Source organism: Furipterus horrens, unplaced genomic scaffold (genome assembly GCF_987537825.1).
Source record: "Furipterus horrens unplaced genomic scaffold, mFurHor1.1.pri manual_scaffold_3, whole genome shotgun sequence".
Lineage (NCBI taxonomy): Eukaryota > Metazoa > Chordata > Mammalia > Chiroptera > Furipteridae > Furipterus > Furipterus horrens.
Genome location: NW_028327173.1, coordinates 26,837,782 through 26,863,041, shown reverse-complemented (window position 1 = coordinate 26,863,041; position 25,260 = coordinate 26,837,782). Strand labels below are relative to the sequence as shown.

The 25,260-nt window shown below is 38.5% G+C and overlaps 1 protein-coding gene across 1 annotated transcript in view; it reads right to left on the bottom strand.

The window, feature by feature from the left end:
- Positions 1–25,260, bottom strand: part of ZMPSTE24 (zinc metallopeptidase STE24) — a 37,163-nt gene that overhangs the window by 7,107 nt on the left and 4,796 nt on the right. The window contains exons 3-8 of the mRNA XM_090271574.1: positions 21,381–21,467; positions 18,978–19,094; positions 18,436–18,588; positions 16,949–17,090; positions 10,647–10,831; positions 36–140 (exon numbers count right to left, since the gene is read on the bottom strand). Of these exons, the coding sequence (XP_090127700.1) occupies positions 36–140; positions 10,647–10,831; positions 16,949–17,090; positions 18,436–18,588; positions 18,978–19,094; positions 21,381–21,467 (789 nt within the window). The remainder of the gene's footprint in view (positions 1–35; positions 141–10,646; positions 10,832–16,948; positions 17,091–18,435; positions 18,589–18,977; positions 19,095–21,380; positions 21,468–25,260) is intronic.

The following is a 25,260-nucleotide window of genomic DNA, read 5'->3' as shown; positions in this document are numbered from 1 at the left end:
ACTTCATAAAAAGGGAAGTGCCACTCCAAACTTACCTGGCTAATGATGATATTTTTGATTGTGTGTCCCAACTTCCAATGTCCCATTTCATGGCCTAGTACAGCAAGTACTTCCTCATTTTTGCATCCTTGTTTCTTATTCTGAATCAAAGACCAAATTAAGTATAAATTATCAAGACCCTTCACAAAGTTTATACCTTTTAACCCAGTAAAGTCCCATCTTTGATTCTAACTTAAGGAAACAATCTAACTTTTGTGCAAAACTGTTCATTCACTTAACAAAACATTCTCTGAACCACTCCATGTTATAGTCACTGGGTTAAGCACTGAAGATAGAATCACGAACAAGACAGACATATTCTGACTTCATGAAGCTTACAGTTGAATCCCGATTACAAAAAAATGGAAAAAATATAATCTTTATCAACAGGACAAGAGTTAAATAAATCATGACAAAGTCACAGGACAGCCATATTATAGACCCATTAGAAATTCTGTTTTCAAAAATCATGTTGTAACATGGGAAATTGCTCATGATGAACAGTGTCAAACAACAGTGATGCTACAGACCTAATAGTGTTTTCAAAGATTACGTTCTGACATGTGAAAATGGTTTAATTACATGAAGAAAGCAGAAAACAAAACTAAAAACATAGTATGACTCTAATTATGAAAAAATGTGAATATGTTTGTAAAAATACAGAAATCTAGGAAACAGACCGCAACTGTTCAATGTATCCAAATGTCCACAGTAGTTTTTTCTTTATGGTAGAATTATAGTGATGTTTAACTAGTTTATATCTTTCTTATATTCCAAATTATATCCAAATAAGCACATATCACTTAGGACCTCCAAAAATATACCACAAATTGCCATTTAAAAAATTGAGACTTCCAATTTAAGATGGCAGAAAGAATACTCACATCTAATTTTATTCCCACCAACACCCTCAAAAACCTGGTTTTATATATATATATATGAATGATATAAACCCACAAGAACGAGGCAAACAGTAGAGGTGACAACAGCAACATTTTGGAAGCAGGAGAGCAGATGGAGAAAAGAGAACCGGCCTCCTTTACACCAGAGGCTTCAAAGGCTTGGGGACTAACAGCGCCAGATACTATGGAGCTGGGGGAGAAGAGGGAGGTGACTCAAGTCAGAACTGGGTGAGAGCTGTTTGAGAGGGAGGTGTAGCTCCAGATTCTTTCTCCAGCTCCAAATCAAAAGGCCATCGCTCCTCCCTCATCCTGGCAGAATCCTGGAAGTTGGTTCTCGGGATAGAGCAGAAGAAGAGGACATTTCAACTGGGGATTCACTAAGCTTGTCAATAAAAAAGATAGTGGCTGTCAGCTGGAACAACAAAATCCATCTACAGTCTGTGTATAAGACGTCGGAAACACAGGATGACAAGGTTAAAAGCAAAAGACGACTGAGACTGGTGATAACTGCACAACATTACAGTAAGTGTACACTAAAAAACTGAATTTGTACACGTTAAAATGGATGAAACGGTAAATTTTATCTCAACTTTTTTTGAAGAGTAAAATGATTACATAACTTCTAGTAAGCATTAACCAAAAAAAAAAAAAAAAAAAAAAAAAGCTGGTAGTAGTATAATATCAGACAAAATCAACTTAGAGGCAAAAAAGCATTATTAAAGAAGGTTACAGAAGAATGACAAAGCTACAGTTTAACAGAAGAAAACAATAATTCTAAGTTTTTATGTACCTACTACTATTTCTCAGAATTAATTCAAAATTGTCATATTTGTAAAGAAAACCTGACAAACCTGTCATAATAGAGGATGTTAACATCCCTCTCTCAATTACTGAAATGCAAATAAAATATCAATAATGATATAAAGATCTGAACAAAATAATAAACAAGCTTGATCTACTGGAGACATATAGCATCCTGCAACAAACAATTAGAAAACATATATCCTAGAAAGTGAAGGCTACAGGTTTTGAAGTAAACTCCAGCTACTTAAAAGAGTGAAGTACAAAAAAACAACAACAGGTGAGCATGGAATTGATTTTTCTTTATACAGTTTAGAAAAATGCAACCTAATGGGAACACGGACACAAGATTTATTGGAATCTAGATATTTCACCTCTTTTCCCCTCCTTCACCAATTCCTCACTTTTAAGGAAAGTGACCACTTAAAGCAAATCTCAATAGATACATAAGAAAAAGGGAACAATTAAAGATATTTGCGCCCTGGCTGGTGTGGCTCAATGGATTGAGTGCCAACCTGAGAACCAAAAGGTTGCCAGTTCAATTCCCAGTCAGAGCACATGCCTGGGTTTCAGGCCAGGTCCCCAGTTGGGGGCGTGTGAGAGGCAACTGAACGTAGATGCTTCTCTTTCCTTCTCTGCCTCCCTCCTTTGCCCTCTCTCTCTCTCAAAAAAAGAGAGATTTGCAAGATAGTATTTAAATTTATTATATCTTTTCATTCTAAATATTAGAATATAGGTCAGAGTACATTTAGCTGAGAAAGAAAAGATGCAATAACTAACTTAGTTCTTTCAATATCTAAGAGACACAGGCGTACTTGTACCTTCAGCGCATGGCCACTAAAAGGGAGTAATGAATTAATGCACCAATTAACAGACAACTATTCTAAGGTGGAAAGTTAAGAGGTGTAATTGAAGATTTACATACAAATATATTCACTGCAAGAACATTTCTTTTTGTCAACATTTTTAACAGCAAAAAATTGGTAACAATCCATATATCCAACTAACCATAAACATAGTTAGATATTATGGTTAGTTTGATCATAAATGATTTTGTTACTACCTATTGGAGTGGCTCAGTTGGTTGGGCATCGTCCTGTAAAGCGAAAGGCCACCAGTTCAGCTCCCAGCAGGGCACATGCCTGGGTTGTAGGTTTGGTTCCCAGCTAGGGTATGGCTGACAGGTAAGAGGTAACAGATAAATGTTCCTCTCTCACATCACTGTTTCTCTCCCCTTCTTTCTCTCTCCCTTCCCCTCACTCTAAAAATAAATAAAAACAAAATCTTTAAAATAAATAAATGATTTTGTTATTGATGTTTTCTAGCTTTTCTATTACTTTAGTAATAAGCAAAAATATGGTTGTTTTTGTTTAATAATAATGATGATACTAGCTTCCACTCATTAATGGCTTATGCATCTGACAGTGAGTATTAGGTATTTTACATACAGTTCATTCATCTCCATTTCTGTAAGGCAGGTATCGTTAGCCTCATTTTATATAAATTAATAGTCTTCAGGGTTCTGTTTTCACTAGTTAGCTGCTTCCCAATACAAACTATAAATCTTTTATAAAAACAACCAGTTCTCACGTGGCTGGTGTGGCTTAGTGGATTGAGCACTGGCTTGCAAACTGAAAAGGTCACCGGTTCAATACCCAGTCAGGGCACATGCCTGGGCAGGGGGACAGGTCCCCAGTTGGGAGCTAGGTCCCCAGTTGGGAGTGTGCGAGAGGCAACTGATGGATGTATCTCTTGCACATTAATGTTTCTTTCCCTCTCTTTCTCCCTCCCTCCATCTCTAGAAGTAAATAAATAAAATCTTTAAAAAAACCCCAACAAACTACCAGTTCTCTATTAGATAGCGCAGATTATAGGTTTGACATCTGGACTTCGGAAGCTATTCAGAACTGTACAAGAGTAACAATCAAAAAGACAAATGAAGACTTCTGGCCAAGATGGAGGCGTAGACAGACAAACTGAGTCTCCCTCCACAACTAAGAAGGAATACAACTACCTCAAAACTAGAGACAACCAGAAGTTCCAGAAAATCAAGCTGCATGAAGTCCAACAAACAAAGATACAATGAAGAAATACTCATCCAGACAGGCAGGAGGGGCAGAGCCGGGGTGGAGAGGACGCGGTGTGGTGGCAGCAATGGCGACAAAGGCAGGCCAGTGGAAAGCACAGTCACTGGGGAGGGACACCTGGGGAGCATTCCCAGCTCCTGACCAGACCATGCAGCTCACAGTCCCAGCACCAGAGATAATCAAGCCTCATTGCTTCTGACTGCAAACCAGTGGGGGTTGGGGTGGAGGCAGAAACTGCCAGTCTCTCAGCAGAGTCTGCTTGTTTAAAGGGCCCCCACGGTCCTAGAACATCCCCAGACCCACCCACTCTGGGAACGACGGCCAGAGCAACAGCTAGAGAGGCGCCAGTCCCACAAAAGTGGAAGAAGTGCCTGGAAAAGGGGCAAGTGCTGAGCAAGCGGCATTGTTCCCTCTCAGACCCCTCCCCCACATACAGCACCACAATGTGGTGAAACAGGTCGCCTGTACTAACAAATACCTAAGTCTCCGCCCCTTATAAGGTAACAGGAGTGACAGCTCTACCTGGGACGTGGAGGCTAACAAACACAGGAGCCTGTCAGAATGAGGAGAGAGAGAAGGATGGCCCAAAAGGGGGAACGGATCAAGGTTCCAGTGGGAGAACTAAGTGATGAGGAGATAGCCAACCTAACAGACGAGGAGATAGCCAACCTAACAGATGCAGAATTCAAAACACTGGTGATAAAGATGCTCACAGGCTTGACAGATATGCTTGAGTATGGCAAATGCATAAGGGAAAAAGTGAAGGCTATGCTAAGTGAAACGAAGGAAAATCCACATAAAACCAATGGTGAAGGAAGGAAACCAGGGTTCAAATCAATGATTTGGAACATAAGGAAGAAATAAACAGTCAACCAGTACAGAATGAGGAAACAAGAACTGACAAAAATGAAGAGAGGCTTAGGAACCTCTGGGACAATTTTAAACATGCCAACATCCGAATCATAGGGGTGCCAGAAGAAGAGGAAGAGCAAAAAATTGAAAGCTTATGTGAGAAAATGATGAAGGAAAATTTCCCAAATTTGGTGAAGGAAATAGACATTCAAGTCCAGGAACCACAGAGAGTTCCAAACAAGCTAGATGAAAAAAGGACCACACCAAGACACATCATAATTAAAATGCCAAAGTTTCAAGATAAAGAAAGAATCTTAAAAGCAGCAAGAGAAAAGCAGAGTTACCTGCAAAGAGGTGCCTATAAGACTCTCAGCTGATTTTTCAAAAGAAACTTGGCAGCAAGAAAGGACTGGCAAGAAGTATTCAATGTAATGAAAAGCAAGAACCTACAACCAAGATCACTCTATCCAGCAAAGCTATCATTTAGAATGGAAGGGCAGATGAAGTGCTTCCCAGAGAAGGTAAAGCTAAAAGAGTTCATTATCACCAAGTCATTATTGTATGAAATGTTAAAGGGGCTTATTTAAGAAACAGAAGATCAAGACTATGAACACTAAAATGACAACAAACTCACAACTATTAACAATTGAATCTAAAAAATAAAAACAAAATCCAACTAAGCCAACCAGAATAGGAACAGAATCATAGGTATAGGGATCATTTGGAGGGTTATCAACTGGAAGGCGGAAGGCGGAGAAATGGGGAAATGGTGCAGGGATTAAGAAGCATATTTGGTGGTACAAAATAGGGGAAAGTTAAGAATAATATAGGAAAGGGTGAAGCCAAAGAACTTATACGCATGACCCATGGGCATGAACTAAGGGAGGTGGGATTGCTGGGGAATGGGGTTACTGGGCAGAGGGGCGCAAAGGGGGAAAAATTGGGACTACTGTAATAATCAATAAAATATACTTAAAAAGGAATACAAATGAAAAGAGTTTAAACAAGGATCACTTTCCAGAAAAAGGGTACTTGCTTATTTGTTGCAGAGTCTTAGGCAGAACTGGATTTTCTTCTCTTCCCACACTAATTTCATACAAAAGAATGGAAATAAATACCACACTATTTAGTTATCTATAGTATAAATACTTTTCTTTTTATATAAATTCATGCACGAATTCATTTGATCTTCACAACAGCAAACTGGACAGGATAGAAAGTATTATCTTCATTTTAAAGAGGAAGAAAAGGAAGCTAAGAAATTAAAATTGCCCTGGCCAGTGTGGCTCGGTTGGTTGGAGCATTGTTCCATAAACTGAAAGGTTGCAGGTTCAATTCTGGTCAGGGCACATACCTAGGTTTCGGGTTCAGTCCCCCATTGGGGTGCACGAGAGAGGCAACTGATCGATGTTTTCCTCTCCTTCCCCTCTCTAAAAAAATAAAATAAAATAAAATAAATCTTTAAAAAAAAATTATTGATTTGAGAGGGGGTGAGAGGGAGAGAGAGAGAAACATCGATTTGTCGTTCCACTTATTTATGCATTCATTGGTTGTTTCTTGTATGTGCCCTGACGGGAGACCAAACTCGCAACCCTGGCATATCACGACAACGCTCTAACCAACTGAGCTACCCAGCCAGGGTGAGAAATTAAAATGTCTTGCTTAACATCATCCTGCTAACAAGTAGTGGGTAAAATTCAACCCCACATCTTTGAGGCCTGTGTCACTTCTATTATACTTATCAGTTAGGAAGACTTTCACCTAACCCTAGCACTTGCTTGGAAAATGCTTGTCTTCCTCTACAAAAGGGCGGCCTTTCTGTACATCTTTTATATGGTTTCAATTTTCCTTTTATTTAATTTGCTTTTGACACAGGTTGTTCAAATTATGTGTCCCATTTGTCTTCTGAAGGGTAAAATTCCAGAGAATAAGTTCCCTAGACATTTTTTAAAAATGTTAATAGCAAGTATAGAGACATTCAAATGTTCATAGTAGTTATCTCTAAGAGGAATTTCAGATAATTTTAATGTTCTTCCTTAAACTTGTTTAAAAATGAAATGATTCATCTTCTCTACATCATCCAGACTTAAAACCATCTTTGCATCCCCCGTTGCATTGTACGCAGTAGGTAGTCAGTAGCAGGTGCTGAATAAATCAGTTTCCTAAACATCTGCCACATCTGTGTACTCTATGTGATTATTTACTTAGTTTCTTTCTTTTTTTTCCATTTTTATTTTTTTTATCCTCACCTGAGAACATTTTTCTTCACTGCTTTCAGAGAGAGAGAGAAGGGGGTGGGGGAGACAGAGACAGAGAGACATCGATGTGAGAGAGAAATATCAACTGGCTGCCTTCTCCTATGCGCTCTGATGGGGGATTGAGCCTGCAAACTGGGCATGAGCCCTGACCAGAAATTGAACCCGTGATCCCTCAGTCTACGTGACAATGCTCCATTTAACTGAGCTACACCCACCAGAACTTAGCATCTTTCTTTAAACCAATTTACTTTTTAAATCTTAGCCTTATCCTAAATGACAATACTCATGAATATGCTTGTTTTATTTTTCCTAAAATAATTAATATATAGCTATTCAAATTTAAAATATTGATATATTAGCTAAAATCATCTCATCAGCCCGGACCGGTGTGGCCTCATCTGCAAAGTGAAAGGTTGCCAGTATGATTCCTGGTCAGGACACATGCTTGAGTTATGGGTTCAGTCCCCCATTTGGGGCATGTACAAGAGGCAACTGATTAATGTCTCTCTCTCACATCAATGTTTCTCACCTTCTTTTTCTTCCTCCCTTCCCTTCTCTCTAAAAATAAATAAATAAAATCTTAAAAAAATAAAATCATCTCACCAGTGGGACATACACTAGAAAGCAATACAGTTATGAGTGCTGAGTCAATCTTTGACCTACTCTTTCACTCCGCATAATAGCAATTACCAAGTACTTTAAATCCATCTTTTATTGTGACTCTTTCACTTATTCTGACCTTTCATTCTAGTGCAGGCCCTCATTATTTCATGCCTATCTTGGATTATCTTGATGCAACAGGCCCTAGAAGCCTCCCTGCCTCCAATCGTTGCTCTATCCGATATGCTGCCACCAAATTTTAAGCTTCCTAAAACAAGCTCTGGTCTCTACTCAAGTCAATCTAAATTTTCCAGGCCACTGGAAACAACCACTCCATGTCTTCAGGAAGGAGTATTTTACAAACTGGTCCTCGTCTACCTTTCTCCATTTACAAGAATCCATTCAATCATTGGTCTTAGAATAGTCATTGTGTAGTTTTCTTTTCCTCTCTATAGGTTTATTCATTTCATGTCTTCAATGTGAAAAGGCCTGTGCCCAAGTAAAAATTCTATTTAGTTCAAATATCCTTTCTAAAGAACCATCTTAATTTCTGAAAGTCACACTATTTCAGCCACTTAGTATACTTACCACACTTTGCCTTAAAGTATGGGTTATTTGTATATATATCTAGTCTCCTTTACTATAGGTTCTTATTTATTTACTTTGGGAGTGGGGGGAGCAAGCAAGTGAGTGAGCAAGCAGGAGAGAAAGAAAAAAACATTGGATGTAAGAAACGTTAACCGGTTGCCTCCTGCACACACCCCAATCAGGGACTGAACCCGCAACCTAGGCATATGCTGTGACCAGGAATTGAACCTGCAACCCTTTAGTTTACAGGATGATGCTCCAACCAATTGAGTGACACTGGCCAGGGATACTACAGGTTCTTTAGGTAGGACTGTGTCTAATGTGTCTTCATCTTGTAACTTATACATAGATGCTAAAATATTTGTAGTTGTCGATGAAATAAAGCAGGCTTTTGAAGAAGCCAGGAAAATAACTCAAACTCCATTCAACATGCTTCAAAGGGCTACCCACCCACTCTTCTTAAAAATTTAAGCAGAAGAATACTATTCTCAGCGATACTAAAATTAAGTAATTTCATTACATTGTTTAAAGTTAGTGAACCACTATCTAATGCCTAAGTTTGGCTACTATGTGACCCACCCTGTATGTGGATCCCTCTTAAGTAGGTTGCTTCGCTGAACTTGTATGATCCCTCAGTGTTGTCACTGGGTTGCCCTTCTGGACTCCAGCTTCCCTGTCTATAAGACAACCTTAAGATCTCTTCTTGACTTAAAATCCTCTGACTTTTGGTCAGACCGAATTGACTTATTCCAATACCATAAAAACCCCACTTAAAAAATAAATAAAAAATTAAAGGAGTTAAGCATTTCCCAATGCTATCTAATCTCTGCACAGACTTTTCTTCCATCTATATATTTATAACAGACTAGACAGATTACTAGACCATCTTTTTAGGTTAAAATAGATGTTCAAATGATAATAGTTATTTTCTTGTACTTAGAATATATAAAATGAACTACAAGGTATTTCAACAATACAGGGTGGGGCAAAAGTAGGTTTACAGCTGTTTATATGGAAAATGATACAATAATTTTAATAAACAATAATACAAGGATAAACTCTGTTTTGTACACTCACAATGGTATACCTACTTTTGGTCCACCCAATATTATTTCACTTAATATTTATGACTCTAGTGTTTCTCAACTCAGACTAATCTTTCCCCACAAGCCCCTACACCCGCAGACACCTGGCACTGTCTAGAGACATTTTTGGTAGTCACAACTGCTGGGGTGGCAACGGGGTGGTGGTGGTGTTTACATTGGCATCTAGTGGGCAGAGGCGAAGGACACTGCTAAATGGGCTATGATGCATAAGACATCCTCCCACAACAAAAAATTATCTGGCCCACATGTCAACAGTGCTGATGTGAGAAACCTGCTGGTGTCATCTTTTAGTTAAGAAACCAACAACTTAGCCCTGCCCAGTTTAGCTCAGCTGGTTGGGCATCATTCCACAAAGCAAAAGGTTGCTAGTTCAATTCCCAGGCAGGGCACACACCTGAGTTGCAGGTTTGTTCCCTAGTCAGGGAGTGTGCAAAAGGCAACCAATCAAAGTTTCTCTCCCTCTCTTTCTCCCTCCCTTCCCCTGTCTCTAAAAATAAATAAATAAAATCTTTAAAAAATAAAGAAACCAATGATTTAGAGAACTTGACTTATACCCCAGCTTTACACAAATCCAAAATTATCTCTGAATGATAACAAAGCCAAGAGCACATCGCACATACAAATACTGGTGACAGTTTCTGATTACATTTGTGTTGTTTCTTATCACTCTCTCCTTTCCCCCATTTAGTAGTGGTACTTTAGATTCTGCTAATCTGCATCAGCTGGCTCGTCCAGGAAAGGACTCAGAAAAGGCTTTCTCAGACTCTTAGGTCAGATTTAGGAAATGTCTTTTCTGGGATTATCACTGCATTCAGTATAGATAGCTTTACTGTGGCAATTACCATATTGTACTGCAATTGTATAAGCTCCCTGAGAGCAAGGGTTTGCCCCTTTAATTTTGTATTCCTAGTGCTAATCTAAGTACCTCAGCACAGAGTATATGTTTCATAAATATTTGTTAGACAAACAAAAGAAAACTGACCAAATTACATAATGTATCCAAGGACACACAGCTACTAAATGACAGAACCAGGATTCAAATCCAAGTCTCTCCATTGCCAGAGTCTATAATTATTGTCTCATATTAGTGTTTATCTCCTCTTTATTCTGCCTGTGGAATTTCTTTGATCAAAAACGAATGAGGAATATATATAAAGTCCCTGTTTTGAAGATTGATTATACAGTAACCATAAGAACTTACTATCTATACTTCCAATTTTAACGTGTACATTCTGCAAAACTTGCAAGATAGTTAGCATGTAGTAATAGTGATGACCTCTTCCAAATATCAGAATTATAAAGGGGCCATGTGTTGTATTTGACAGTCTCCCTGAATTCAGCACTCACAGAAACTGATGTAATTTTGAGTTGTCACAGAAAATAAACCAGTCTCTCAGGAAAAAAAGAACTCACTTTTACTTTAGCTTTGACTTCTTCACTGTCCCCTTCTCCATCATTGTGAGGTTCCATGCCAGACTCCTCCTGGATATCTTGGTTTAGTACAGAATACTCTTCTAGTAGAGTGTCAAACAAAACTATTCGCTTGTTCTTGAAGAAGCCATAAAAATAAGCATTGCTGTGGGAAGAGCGTTTAGATCCTAAGGAAAAGACAGTTCAAAGCATGGAAAATAATTAAAAAGTTTGGGTCCTCAGAAAGACTCCTAGCAATTGAATTACTGGAAAGGTCATTAACATTTTCAAATTGCTTAATACCTGAAGAAACCTGTATCAAATAAATCACCACCAGCAGGGGAGAGAGTCTGTTTACCTGCAGTCTTACCAACATAGATTTCTGCTCATCAGAGCTGTACAGCAATAAGTAAGGAAAGCTGAAATGTCCAGCAGCAGTGACATGATGAAGTTTTAAGCAGTCTCCCAAAAATATACTTTTGAAGAATTAACAAAATAGGAAAAAGCTCACCTATATACTGAAGATATAAAACTTGATGTATATATGGTTCCATTATTATCATGGAAAAAAACATATATGTAAATAGAAAAGCATAAACAAAAGTCTATTAAGAAATGTATCAAAATAGTGAAGTGGCTTCTAGAACTAGAGTTTTGTTGCCTCCTTTATACTTTTATCTCTTTTCCAAGGCTTTTAAAGTAAGTAAACACACTTCTATGCTCAGAAAATAGTTAAAGCTACGTTTTATTTATTTATTTACGTGTTTACTTATTTACTTATTTAAAGATACTTTTTAAAAGACTGAAAAGTATGTCTAAGTTTTTAACAGTGGCTAATAGTAGCTGAACTATGGTTGATTTTTATTTTCTTCTTTATCTATATATTTTATTTTCTAAATATTATATAATATGCAGTGAATTTAGCAGTTAGAAGCAGACTTGGGGTTCAAATCTTGGCTCTGCCATGTATTAGCTGTGTACATGGAAGAAACTTTCTTAATTTCTTTAAGTTTTACTTGCTTATGATGCAAGCCAATATCTACCTCATTAGAGTGGATTAAGGATTACATGAGAAATTCTAAGTAAATCAATTAGCCTGATGCATATAAACTTCTACTATTACTTACATGCTTTTTTTAAAAAAAATAAATTATATAACATTTGTTTCTCTTGAGAATTTGAGATCTCTCACAGAAAATGTGAATTTTGTATCTACTTACATTTCTAACATAAAGTATGTTTAAGTAGTGTATTTAGAATATAGTATATTTTATATATATAGCTACCCTGGCTGGTTTGGCTCAGTGGATTGAGCGTCGGCCTGTGAGCTAAGTGTCGCTGGTTCGATCTTCCAGTCAGGGCACATCAGAGAAGGAAAACTCTGATTCCAAAAAACCTCCGCTGCCTTGCGGCATACCTCTTCAGGGGAAAGGCTAAGGGAGTAAACCCCGACAGAAAATCCGGAGCCGGAGTCCCTAAGGCGGTTTGACGTTGTAGTCAACACCGGCAACTCCTGCGGCGCACCTGAAGCCAAGCTGTATTGACTCCGTCTTTCCCTTGGACCCTTCAGCTGTGAAGAGAGGGGGGGTCTGCTGCATGGGCAACAGCAGACCCTCCATATCACCCTGCCCAGGCTCTGTAGCTTCAGCTTCACTGGAGAGGACACTCCAGCGTCATCGCAAGATGTCGATTCAACACGGGAGGAGACAGATACCGTGTCACTCCCGAGTCGGACTGCACAGCCATTCTTGGCGGTGCAGATAGACTCTTAAGAAGCTACACCATCGTCTCTCGAGACGGACGGCTGCTGACAACAATATATATAGCAGTATGTTTGGCAGTATGTTTAGAATACAGTAAGGTTTTGATAAATACTGGCATTTATTTACTTATTTATTTTTCAGTTTTTGTTTAATTGCCTGGATGTTAAGAACCAAACATGGTCCAATTTTGCCATTAATATAGGCCCTTAGGATTTGGGAAGCTGTGAGACATTCTGAGGTCTTACACTTCCTTCTCATTTCTGTCTTCTCTAATTCTGATTTAAAAAAAAAATAGTTTAAAAATATTTCCTAGAAGCTGCTTGAAGTTATTTATGGAAGTAGACAGATTGCATGTATAGAAATAAAATAAATTAACATCTTAATATCTCCCACTGGTCAAGTATCTCAAAGTATGACCCAAGGAACACTTACACCAAAAGAAGCTCAGGGGTGCTTGTCAGATGTAGATACTAGAAACACCTACGAGATCAGAATCTCTGGGAATGGGGCCGTCAGCTGTTTTTTAACAAACTCTCCAGGGAATTCTTATATAATACTCACTAAAGTTAAAAAGATCATAAGCTTTTTGTATCCCTGTGCCTGGCATGTAGTATATATCCAATAATGCTTGTTTACTAAATGGATTAATGATACCACCTGAGGTATAAAGTAATGTATTTAAGAGCTTTGAGAATCAAAATGTTCTATGCAAATGTAAGGCATTGCCATCTGTGTCATTTTTGTTGGTGGTGTTTCATCTTTTCTATTTTTTTAAATTTTTTTATTTGGACATGTTTATTTATTTGTTTGTTTGTTTTTTTAGATGGATGGGAAAGGAGAAAGAGAGAGCGAGAAATATCACTGTGTGGTTGCCTCTCACTCGCACCCCCAACTGGGGACCTGACGTGCAACCTAGTTATGTGCCCTGACTGGGAATCGAACCAGCGACACTTGGCTCTCAGGCTGACGCTCAATCCACTGAGCCACAGCAGCCAGGCTTGATGTTTGATCTTAATCAACCTCTCAGCACACCACTCTTCTTGAAACACTTTTTTTTCCAATCTCAAATAAACAGCATTTTCTCCTGTGTTTCTTCCCACCTCAATGGTCTCTCCTCAGTGTCTGATGCTGGCTCTCCCTCTCCTGCTGACTCTGCCCTAGGCCCCCTTCTCTTTTCTAAGTGCCCTCATCCATGGCATTAAATACCATCTGTGTGCCAGATACTTCCATATCAATATTCCCGGCCCCAACCTCTCCCTAGAACTCCAAACTCATATATACAGCTGCCTATATGCTATCTCTCCACTCCACATGGATGTCTACAGTGCATATTTGTTGTTTATATTCTTATGTGTGTTTTTCACCCTGTCCAGCACTGGAATCTCCTTTCGGAGTTTAGGGAATTCATACCATGTAAGTCCTGTGAGAGACTGCTTGTCATTTGAGAAACCTAAAAAAACAGATATTTGCTTCCCCAGCAGCCTGGAAGCTAACCCGTACCCTGGCTCCGTCAATCAAACGTACCCACTGGGGACTCTGACTAGTTAGCTACTTAGCAGACAAGCAGAGCAGTGAGGAACTCATTGTGTTGGTGCTAGTGGCAGGGATGTTAGGGGTGCAAACTGCCTAATCCAACAGCAGGAGGCAACAGCAGCGTCCTCCTAGACCTGCTCTGCAGTGAAATTCTGAGTTCCCATCTCCCTATGGAACATTATCATTTTCCAAGCTTGATACACTTAACTTTCCTGGTGATTCTGTAAGCTATCAAGTATTGTTTCAATAAGCAATTTTTTCTGCTTAAGTCAGCCACAGTTGGTTTCTACTGCTTGTTTGCAACTACTGCTTGCAAAACTCTTAATTGAATGTTCAACAGATATCTCAATATGCAACACAACCAACTTAATTTTGCATAAATCCGCTGTCTTCCAGATTTTCCCAATCCCAGTAAACTACCATTTATCCAAATGCCCAGGCTAAAAATCTAGGTCGTCATCCTTGATGTCTCCCTTTCCCCCTTATTCCTTTCCATGTAATCTATTGGCAAAGTCCATCAACTCCACCTCCACAACATATCCCCAGTGCATCCACTTCTGTCCATCAACCACTACTGCCCTAGTCTAAGCCACCACTATCTCCTACCTGAATGACTACAACAAGCTCCCAACTGCTCTCCCTTCTTCTACTCTTGCTTCCCTTACAATCTATTCTCCATATAGCAAACCAAGACATTTTAAAAATACAAACCAGATCATGTCACTTTCCTGCTTAAAAACTTCAATGGCTTTCCCCCAAAAAACCTAAAATCCAAGCTACTTCCCCTGATTTACAAAAGCCTTCGTGGTCTCACTCTTGCCTATGTCTCAGATTTCATGTCCTAATGCTCTCCTGCTATGTGGCCGCCACACTGGACTTCTTTCAAAGCTCTGGAAGGTCTTTCTATTGACCTTAGCACGCATGGCTCCTTCCTTCAGGTCTCAGCTTCAATTCATTTGCTCAGAGAGGTCTTGCCTGATGACCCCACTCTAAAGTATCTACTCAGTAATTCTTCATCACATCACACTAGTTTAAGTCTCTGCACAGCAGCTGCTATCTGATATTTTCTGGGAGCAGGTATCTTGGCTTCTCACTACAATATTCCTATTAATCTATAAATCTGTAATGTGTGTTGTTATTGTTAGTAACAACATTCATCCATTCAAAATATTTTTGAGGATTATTAACATTATTAACAATAAAAGCATACATTACCAGTGAGTAAACTTCTGTTGAGCAAAGTTCAGTTGCCCAAAGTCATACAGGCAACTGTGATAGACCTAGCATTCAAATCCAAGACTATTGACTCCACAACCTGACCTCTGAAATTCTACCCCTCCACCTACTCAAATCTTGATTTTCTGTAAGGTCCCAGCTTATATTATAACCCTACATAAAGCCTTCCCTGACTACTTCATCTAAAATCATATGGCAATCATATATTACACATCTATCAAGTACCTATGTTGTCATATCACTAGCTGTCATTTCATGTTATCTGATTATAATATGAAATGATCAGCAAAATAGGTTGTCCCTTCAGTAAAAGAGCCTCAGAAACTGTTGTCCTGATTAGTGTGTTACTAGTTTAATATTAACTAAAAGAGCAGTAATCTCAGAGGCTCAAGTAGTATGAGTTGGCTATTCTCTTAACATTTCCCCATAGAAAAGTTCCAGTTGTACCTCTAATTGGGCTGTATAACCTCAGAAGCTACCCAATGGCTAAGATTTTTATACTCTCCTAATTGCTATTAATTCATTCTTTCCAGTGTGACCATTGCTCTTCTCCCCTGGCCCCGCAATTATGTACATTTCAGTTTCTACTCCTTCATCCAATATTACGGCTTCTCATTGGTAATTTTTTAGTTTAGAGGAGGGATGAACAAACTATGGCTTACAGGCCCAATCCAATCTGCCATTTATTTTTATAAATAAAGTTTTATTAGAACAAAGTCATGCTCATTTATTTATGCATCATTTATGACTGCTTTTGTATTATAATGGCAGAGTTAAATAGCTGTGACCAAGAACATATGGCCTGTAAAGCCTAAACCATTTACTGTCTAGCCCTGGCTGATGTGGCTCAGTGGATTGAGCACTGGCCTGCAAACCAAAGTGTCGCCGGTTCGATCCCCAGTCGGGGCACATGCCTGGGTTGCGGGGGCCAGGTCCCCAGTTGGGGGCGCGCAAAAGGCAACCACATATTGAAGTTTCTCTCCCTTTCTTCCCCCCTTACCCTCTCTCTTGAAAAAAAAAGAAAAGAAAAGAAAAGAAGAACAACAACAACATGGTTTAAAGGACACAAAACTGAAACCTAGAGGGATGAAGTGATTTGTCCAAGATTCCACAGCTGGTGAGCAGCAGAGGAAGAACCAGTCTCATTCACTTACACGGATTTTAGTTTACAGATTCTGAGGGTCATGTTCCCACACAACAGTTTTACTCTACATCTTCGTAAACTTCCTTGAGACTTTAGTAGTCTTACATAAGCTAACAGACGGCTTACTTCTATCCAGTGGTAGTACAGTTTTTGGTAACCTGCAGGTGATCTCGGAGTCCTCCAGAACACTGAAAGTTTTGTTGAAGGAGACAAAGCCAATAACAACGGTTTTCTTTAGGAGCCCCCAAGCTAGTGCTAAATGGAATCTGACTACACAGGAGTCCAACTTACTAATTAGGAGTGAGGCAGGTAACAGAAATACATAAATCAGTCTAATATACACGATATCACAGGGAGTAAAGGCCTTGGCCCAAAATGAAAAACAATACTGAAAAGCCAGCCAAACACAGCTTCCGGCAAGAGTAGGATTTGGTATTAAGTCACCACGTTCTATCCTTGAACTATGGCATTAATTCCTATCAATCTTAAAAAGCCAAAAGGTAAAATCCTAACCTTTAGATAACAAATGTTTTTAATAACCTGATTTGTTCATTTATTAGTTTTAAGAATAAAGTACTCAAATAAAACAAACCAATCAAATGAGATCTTCTTACCCCCAGCAGCCTTACCTTCCACAACATACACCTTAGTCAAAGGAAAGTCAATGCTCTTTGCCATTACTTCAATTTCTTGTTTAAGCTTTCCCTCAGGTAGAGGTGTGAATTTGTCAAATAAAGGGGCAATATAATCAGCATAGATTGTGACAAGCACCTGAAAAGTAAATGTCAGAACCTATGAATATGTTCTTAAAGAAAAACTACTCATTATAGAAATTCAATTATATTAAAACAATTATGTGATCCTAGCCTTGAGAACAGGAACCTTATCTTATTTGCTCTGGTATTCCCAGCCCCACATTGTACCAGATATTAAGTGCTCAATCTGTGTGATGAATCAAATCAAAATAAGTAGTCTCTAGGTGGTAATAAATGAAAAGTCAAGTGGTCCATTCAAAACCATTGGGAATTTCTGACACTTCACAAGCCCATAATAACTTGGAATTCTGCCTTTCAAAGTAATTGTGATAGACCTGAAGTCTTTGCTAAAAAATAATTACTAGAACTTGACTGCGCGCTGTCTGTTATTTGGTTGGTCTGCTAAAATTAATTACCTGCAGTTCACAACTCTACAGTTCGGTGGAAACAGCAGTTCCTTGAGCATTCTGGAAGCATTTCCTCTGCTCTTTCCTCTCCCTTCGGTTTGCCATACAACAGATATTTATAAATGCAACTAGTGCCTGGTTTCTGATTTCATCCACCAGTGGGCAGTGAAACAATGAGCATCACAGTAATTCAGACTAAAATAAACCTCCTCATCAGTGGAGTTAAGAGACGATAGATGATATTTTCTAGAGGCTATTAGCAGACAATTTTGATTGCTTTGTAGTGTTTTTGTTGTGAAACAGTTTAGAATACGGGAAGGAGAAGAGGAAGAAAAGATTGAGGAAGGGAAAATGAAGGGGGAATGAGAGAAAAAGGGAGGGAGAAGGAAGAGAGGAGAGGTGGGGTGACAGTTGGGGAGAAAAGAAGGTGGGAGGAGGAGGGGGAAAGGAACAGAGACAAAGGGGTAGAGAAGGGACAAGGGAGAGAGGGAGCTAGGAGGAAGGAAAAGGCAGGGGAAGGAGGGCAAAGAAAAACCAGGGAAGGTTATGCTTTTTTCTTCTTGTCCCTCTTCAATCTGTTCTCTTCAAAACAGCCATGATTTTTAGGCAATGGAGTTCAGTCAAGAGTCATTAAATTATCAAACCATGTCATCCATTCTGGCAGCAACTCATAAATGCATAACTCTAAATTGCCTGACAACTGGATCATTAAAAATAACAACTAGCCTCTATGATCTGTAAAAGTCAACAGAAGCAGAAAAATCTATGTCAGAGTCAATTCTCCTATTTTTATAACCAAGAACAGAAATCAAGAGGGGAATCAAAGAGCAATTATTTATATTTCATCTGCTTGCCAATGAAATGTAAGGGCTGTTTACATGCCAATGAAGTCTAAACCATAATTATCACACCAAGGAACTTTGTAAAAGAAAATGAAACAAAAATTTTACTCACCAGAGAAACAACTAATGTGAACAGCCAGGCATAAATAAAAAAATAGTCACCCCCAATTTTAATAATGTAAAGTAGAAGTGAAGACACAGGCAATAAAATGCACTGAGTCACAACAAATTTTTTGATTGCATCCTTCATGAAGAATCTCAAAGTCTGAAAAAAAAATCATCATCACAAGAAACTGAGAAACTTTCTTAAATAACTCATAAATGAATACAAAAGATACATTATTAAAGCAATTTTAAAAATTAAAAGGCAGTGAGACTATATTACATGACATTAGGTAACCTAAGACAATAAGTAAATGTCTCGCATTTTACAGTTTAAAATAAACTTATTTAAATGTGATTAGCTGAAAAACACTAGCCATTAGTGCTAGAAGAGTTTATGGCAAGACTTTAAACTACGATCTTTACCATATGCAGTTCTGTTTTTCTCAGTTAATTCATCCTCTAAAACAGCAAATTACATGTCAACTATTACTAGCAGAAGAGCACAAAAGTTCTCCACATTTAAAAAAGAACATTTGCACTCTATCATACCTGTTGATTGAAACCATGTCTTTCTTCTATCACAAAAGTATTATAAAGACTCCATGGCAAACCCGTCAATGCACTGAAAAGAGTAGCCATCAGAAGGAACACCAAGGACTGAGTGATCTAGACACAAGAAGGAAAAAAATGGCAGTTTTTATAGTATAATATTAATTCAATCTTAAAATGAATTACTGGTGAACAAATCTGTGAGTAATTGCTAAGTATTTAACTAGCTCTCAAGCAATGTGCTTGTTTCTATGGGCAATACAAGATCTGAAACATCATCTACACCCTCAAAGTTTTCTTGCTAGAGAAGGAGGCATTAAAACAAGTCCTCTTTTATTATGCAGGAATTGTATGAAAGTTACCTGAAGCCATATACACAGTTAAAAGATTTGAAAATCCATACATCTGCTCATCTATAGTGTTCTGAAACATCCCCCATTCTCCCTAGTTTATCAACATATCTTAATAATCAATATAAAAAATGACTGTTCTGTGATCTTTAAAATCTTGACTATCTCCTACTGTCAGTTATAAATATGTAAGGAGATGGAAAAATAAAAAACGAATACTCATTTAGTACACTATAATTTAAATCATTAGAAACATTAAGAATTAGTGTTTATTTCATTGTAAAAAACTTAAAAGTAGTTTGGACAACGCTCGCCTTCTCAAAGTTTACATCAGCTTCGAACACTTCACCCTTTGAGCTTTCAATGTCATAAAATATCTCTGAGATCCTTTCATGTGAGAGTTTTTGCCAGTAACACTACCTCTGGACATCTTCATCCTTTGCATCAAAACCGCCTTCTTCATTTATACCAGTCAGGTCACCTTCCCTCAGCTCCTCCGCCACATGCCTAAATCTCTCTAAGGCAGCGGGGCCAGCATTCCCAGGGTAAGCTCTTTCTTCTATGACTTCCTGCACATTGGATTTGAAGTTCACTTCGGCGTTACCATTCTTCATTTCTTAGCTATACTTTCATCTTCGTTGGCCAATTCCCTTTCAATTATCCATTTTTGTAAAATGTCATGTGGATATATAGCTGGGAAACCAAAGGGCAACACAACGCACACTCTAACTGTTTAAGAGGTTGACCACTCACAGACACACTTTGAAAAAAGTGAGGTGATTGGTCACTGATGACTATGAGCATCTGTTATTTGCATGTGATTTGTGGCCCAAAAAGCGAGCAGGGAAGTTTGCACTTTATGCAGTTACTCACATAATATACTATGGTAACTGAAATTTGAACCATGTTGTTAAGCGACTGGTGTTATTTAACTAAACAATGGTGACTGAAATTTGTGTATACCAGAACTATGCAAAGAAAGGACATTTGCATAGACATTAAAGAAAACAAAGACCTAGTATACAGACGGGAAGAGATCTCTAAAACATTGTTAAATGCAAAAATAGTATCTCAGAACATTATATAAAATATGTCCCATTAAAGTGAGAAATATTTTTAATGTGTATGTGTATATAAATTGTGTTCATTCATTCAACAAATATTTATGGAGTACCTACTCTGTGACTGGCATTGCTCTAGCGCTAGTGACAGAGCAGTGAAGAATATATATCTATGTCTCTGTCCCCTTAGAGCTTAAAATTCCTGTCAGGGAGACAGAAAAGAAAATAAATAAAGAAGATAGCTGCAGATAGTGTTAAGTGCCTTTATGAAGAAAATTAAATAAGGTAACATGCTTCACCAAAAAGCAACAGGTGAATTCTATTTTAGATGCAGTGGTCAGGGAAAGCCTTCTTGAGAAAGTGATATTTAGGTGAGAACTGAAAAAGGAGACAGTTATGATATTACATAAAACCACCTTAAATCCTTTTTGAAACGATGCACAGTCTGTGAAGGCAGAGAGAGATCATGGGGAAAGGGGTCATAAAAGAATTTGGCTGCTTTTGAAAAAGGTACACAGAAAAGGGACATAAGACAAGCCAAATTAAAGCCCAAGGTACCTATACATGTAGAAGAGAGCCATCATTTCAAAAAGGAATCGGGAAAGAAGGAACAGACTTGACAATTTCTAAGGAAAAGTCAGGAAGCAGTGTCCCAACACCCATTACGGGTGGGAAGTCTCAGGTTCAAGGCTTTGCCTTAAACTGGAGTTTCTGGAAGAGTGGGCAGTCAAACAAAGCAGCTCAATGGAGATTGTAAGAAGAGACTCAATCTGTCTGAAGTATCTGCTAAGTTGTGTGGCACAGAATACCTGCTTAGTGTGAGTTCAACAAAATTCATGCTTTCCCATTCACTGCATAGTTGTTCTGAGAAGCAGCTGCCTAACCAGAGACTACAGTACCCAGTTCCCTTGTGTCTGAGACTAAATGACTGATACACCAACAAAATGTGCGTCATTTTAGAGCCAAGGAAGTTAAGAAGAGGGTGTACATACCTCATATTCTGGTCCAAAGCCAGCATAGCCACAGAACCGTCCAGAAACTCTCCAGAGATAAGGGATTCCTCCAAAGAGAAGAATAAGCTATAAAACAAAGCATACTTTGCTCACATCTGAGCAGTACTAGAAACTATCATATTATAAACAAAGAAGGACCTATCTCATTTAGGATAAAACATGCATTTCGATGAATACAAACCAAGTGATACTAAATTTAGACTGTTAAAAAATTTTTCCCTCTACATTTTATATGGATGAGTTGTATGATATGAGAATTATATATATCTCAATAAAGCTGTTTAAAAACAGCTTTTGCAAAAAGACCACAACTAAGGATTTTTTTTTTTTTAATCTACATGCTGCCTGCTGTAAGGACTTGGCTTCACTGGCTCAAACCTTCCATTCCACCAAAAGATAGGGCCCAGCCCCCCGTCCAATCATGTTTGCTGAAAATACTGCAGCCTGAGTATAGACAAACTTCCCCTGACGTTGCTAGACCACAACAAAGGATTTCTGGATCAGGGAACAAGCACAGAAAGGCAGAGCAACTTCTCCAAAACCCCATGGCTCATGACTGACAGTGATGGAATCTGAACCAGGCTTTATGGCTCCATAACTGGCTTTTCCTTAAAAGGAAATAACCTCTTCAGTTAGGACAAAGTATTAGGACTGGTATAAGTGGAGGGTTGAGTCCACTTACCAAACTGGGACAGAATGGGCTATCTGTGCCTTCTCCAGGTAAGGAAAAGGTGAATCCTGAGGTAGGAGTCAGGGTGTCACAGAAGGAGGCCCCTTTCTCAGCACACCCTTTGTCTTGGACAGATAAAGCGAAAAGATATTCACCAAATCACTTGGACATTCTTAAAATTTGAGGAGAATACATGTTGAAGAAACAGGATTTCCCACAACAGACACTAAGTTTGTGGAATTTGTTTTGTCCAGAGGAATCAATTCATCGTTCCTTTCTGTGGAACCTCAGGAACAGTGATCACACTTCTCAGTTCGAAGCACAATATCCCACCAGTTCAGTCACAGTAGCTTGTGCTTTGAGGGTTTGGGGCACTATAGTATAGTTCATGGGTATCCTCTCAGTCTACTTTGCATTTTTATATGTGAATCCATAAATAATATAGTGGTTTGTTTATACATGCTTTTAAAGAATGTATATAAATGACATCATATTGTGCAACTTGTTTTTTACACTCTACATTTTCTAGATCCATCCTTGGTGAGATTTAACTTTATTCAATATTATTATCAGCTTGTTCTCTAAAGTATTCATACCAAGTTACACCCCCATCAGCAGTATTTGAGTGTCCCTGTTTCCCCACAATCTCACTCACACTTGATGTGACCCATCTTTTCAGATCTTTACCAGTAAGCTGGGTTGGGTTAATGGCACAGGTCTCGGATACGGTCTCAGGACAGCACCAGCAGCATCACCCGGGAATGTGTGAGAAATGCAAAATCTTGGGCTCCGCCCCAGAACTACTGAAGCGGAAACTGGAAGGGGGGCCTAGCAGTCTCCAGAAAAATCTGCTCTACACCAACATTTGAAAATCATTATTTTAATAAATTGCTTTGAAAGGCTCCCTTAGCTCTAGGTCCAACTATTTCCATTTTACTACAATTAACTCAATCATGGACGTAAACCTGTTTTCCCAAAAGACATGCTTTGGCATCAATGCAAGGTATATGCACTACTTGTTGAACTAATTGACTCAGGTTGGCAGCTCTTTCATCCTATTCTCAATACTAATAAATAATACAGAATTAAGGGTTTATAATGCTTTTGGTGAAGGGATGAAACACTTAATATTAAAATCCCAGCTTTTAAGTAAAAGTATCAAGGGCAGCTTCAATACTGCTATTGCAGTCCTGTTCAGTGTACTCTGGGGGATGAAAAAACAAAGCATAGTGAACAGTAAATTTCCTCTATATTGATAATCTCACTGAACATGCTCCTGGGGATGTCCTATAAAAAGAACTAATGATCTCAGCAGAAACAAGTCCAGTGCTTTTATATATATTATTTCAATGAAGTCTTGAAAAGCAGGCAGGGCAAGGGCATAGTCATCTCCATTTTATAGATGAGGCAACTGGAACTCAGAAAAAGTAATTTGCAAAGAAACTCAGTGACAAAGTAATTGCTGTATTAAGCCCTGTACTAGGTGCTTCATTTACATTATGTTACTCACTTAGTCCTTGCCATAACCATACGCAATATGGTTTAATATCTATCTACTTCCCATCTTAAAGAGGAGAAAAATGAGGCTCAAAGAGGCTAAACTACTCACCCAGAAACATGCAGAAATTGAACAAGGAACAATTTGGACTTTTCTCCTTAGCCCTACTCTACTCCCCAGCCATTCCATTTCTCGAGGGGGCTCTTCATGACATCTATACGATGTCAGTAAAGTCAGTCTCAGAAAGGCTGGACATTTTCTCTCTGGGTGTTCTGTCACATTTGTGTGAACAGTGGTCCTTGGGGTCACACACAGCCTCTGCTTGTTTCCCCAGGTAGAAAGTACCAAGACAAAAAATAAAAAGTCTAAACCAATCTTTATACTTGTTCTTTGTGACCAAAGCATATAAGCCTATTGATTTTAATCAACACAAAACAGGAATTAATGAACTTGTTTTCAAACAGAACAGGATTTCAAAGTAACATAAAATGCTTCCTGTCAGATGGTAAATGCAGCTACTGATTCCCCAAGGATAAATTTTTGCACATTCATGTTGCAGCCCCTAGAGTTTCAAGACTGGTTTCTTCAATGTAATTTGAAGAGCAGAGTTTGGAATCCAGTTCTCCCATTTATTAGTCACCAGGCCATTAAATGGAGAAGCCATTTAATTTCTCTGAGCCTTCGCTTTCTCACCCATAAAAAGGGAATAATAATGCCTATACTTTCTACCCCAGAGCACTGATGTAAACATCAGACAATACAATGAATATAAAAACAATATATGAAGTGAAAATCACTACCCATACAACTATTATAATGATGACTCTGACTGTTCTCAGCTTTTGCCCATCAGTACTGCTTCTAGTTTGAGCCACAGGAGATTCCAAAGCTCTTATTCTCTACGTGTACTCACCCTGCCCCTGCCATCTCCCAAAACAAACTGAACCATTGCTATGGTCACCAACCGTAAAAACCAAGCTGTTGCCCAACTTTCCTGGAACTGTTTTTCTAATGACAATAAGGAGAACTGAAAATATTTTTCCTGTCATTTTATAATGGCCCTGCTGGGGTAAGTCAAAGAACTTCAGAGTCAAACATCAATGAGGAAAGCTTCTATCTCTGTCTGAGGGCTGATTTCCTACTTAGGCCTTGTCCCTAACAGAAGAAATGCTTTAGATAAATTAACCAAAATCACATATAATCCAAAATAATGCTGGCTTTCTTGGCTTGGTTGGAAGGCATCAAGTTTTGTTTTGTTTGGTTTTGTTTTTGATGATAGGTTTCATTGGTTTGAGAGAGAAAAAAAAATCCATGCGAGAGAAACATTGATTGCTTGCCCCCTGCATGCCCCCCAACCGGGGATTGAACCTGCAACCTAGACATGTGCCCTGTCCTGGAATCAAACTTACAACCTTTTTTTTTTTTTTAAACTTACAACCTTTTGATGTACAGGACGATGGTCCAACCAACTGAGCTACTTGGCTAGGGTGGAAGGCATCAAGTTTTAATGCTAATTTTCAATATCTCAGTTCAGTGGCTATATTTGGCTTAGACTAGTAAAAATATAATTAAAAAGACTAGTAACTAGCATTCACTGTCTATCCCAAAGCCACTGCAATTTTATTTTTCAGATATTTACTAATCCCAAGATAGAACTCTTCCAGAAGTTTTAGCCATTTTCCATCATCTTG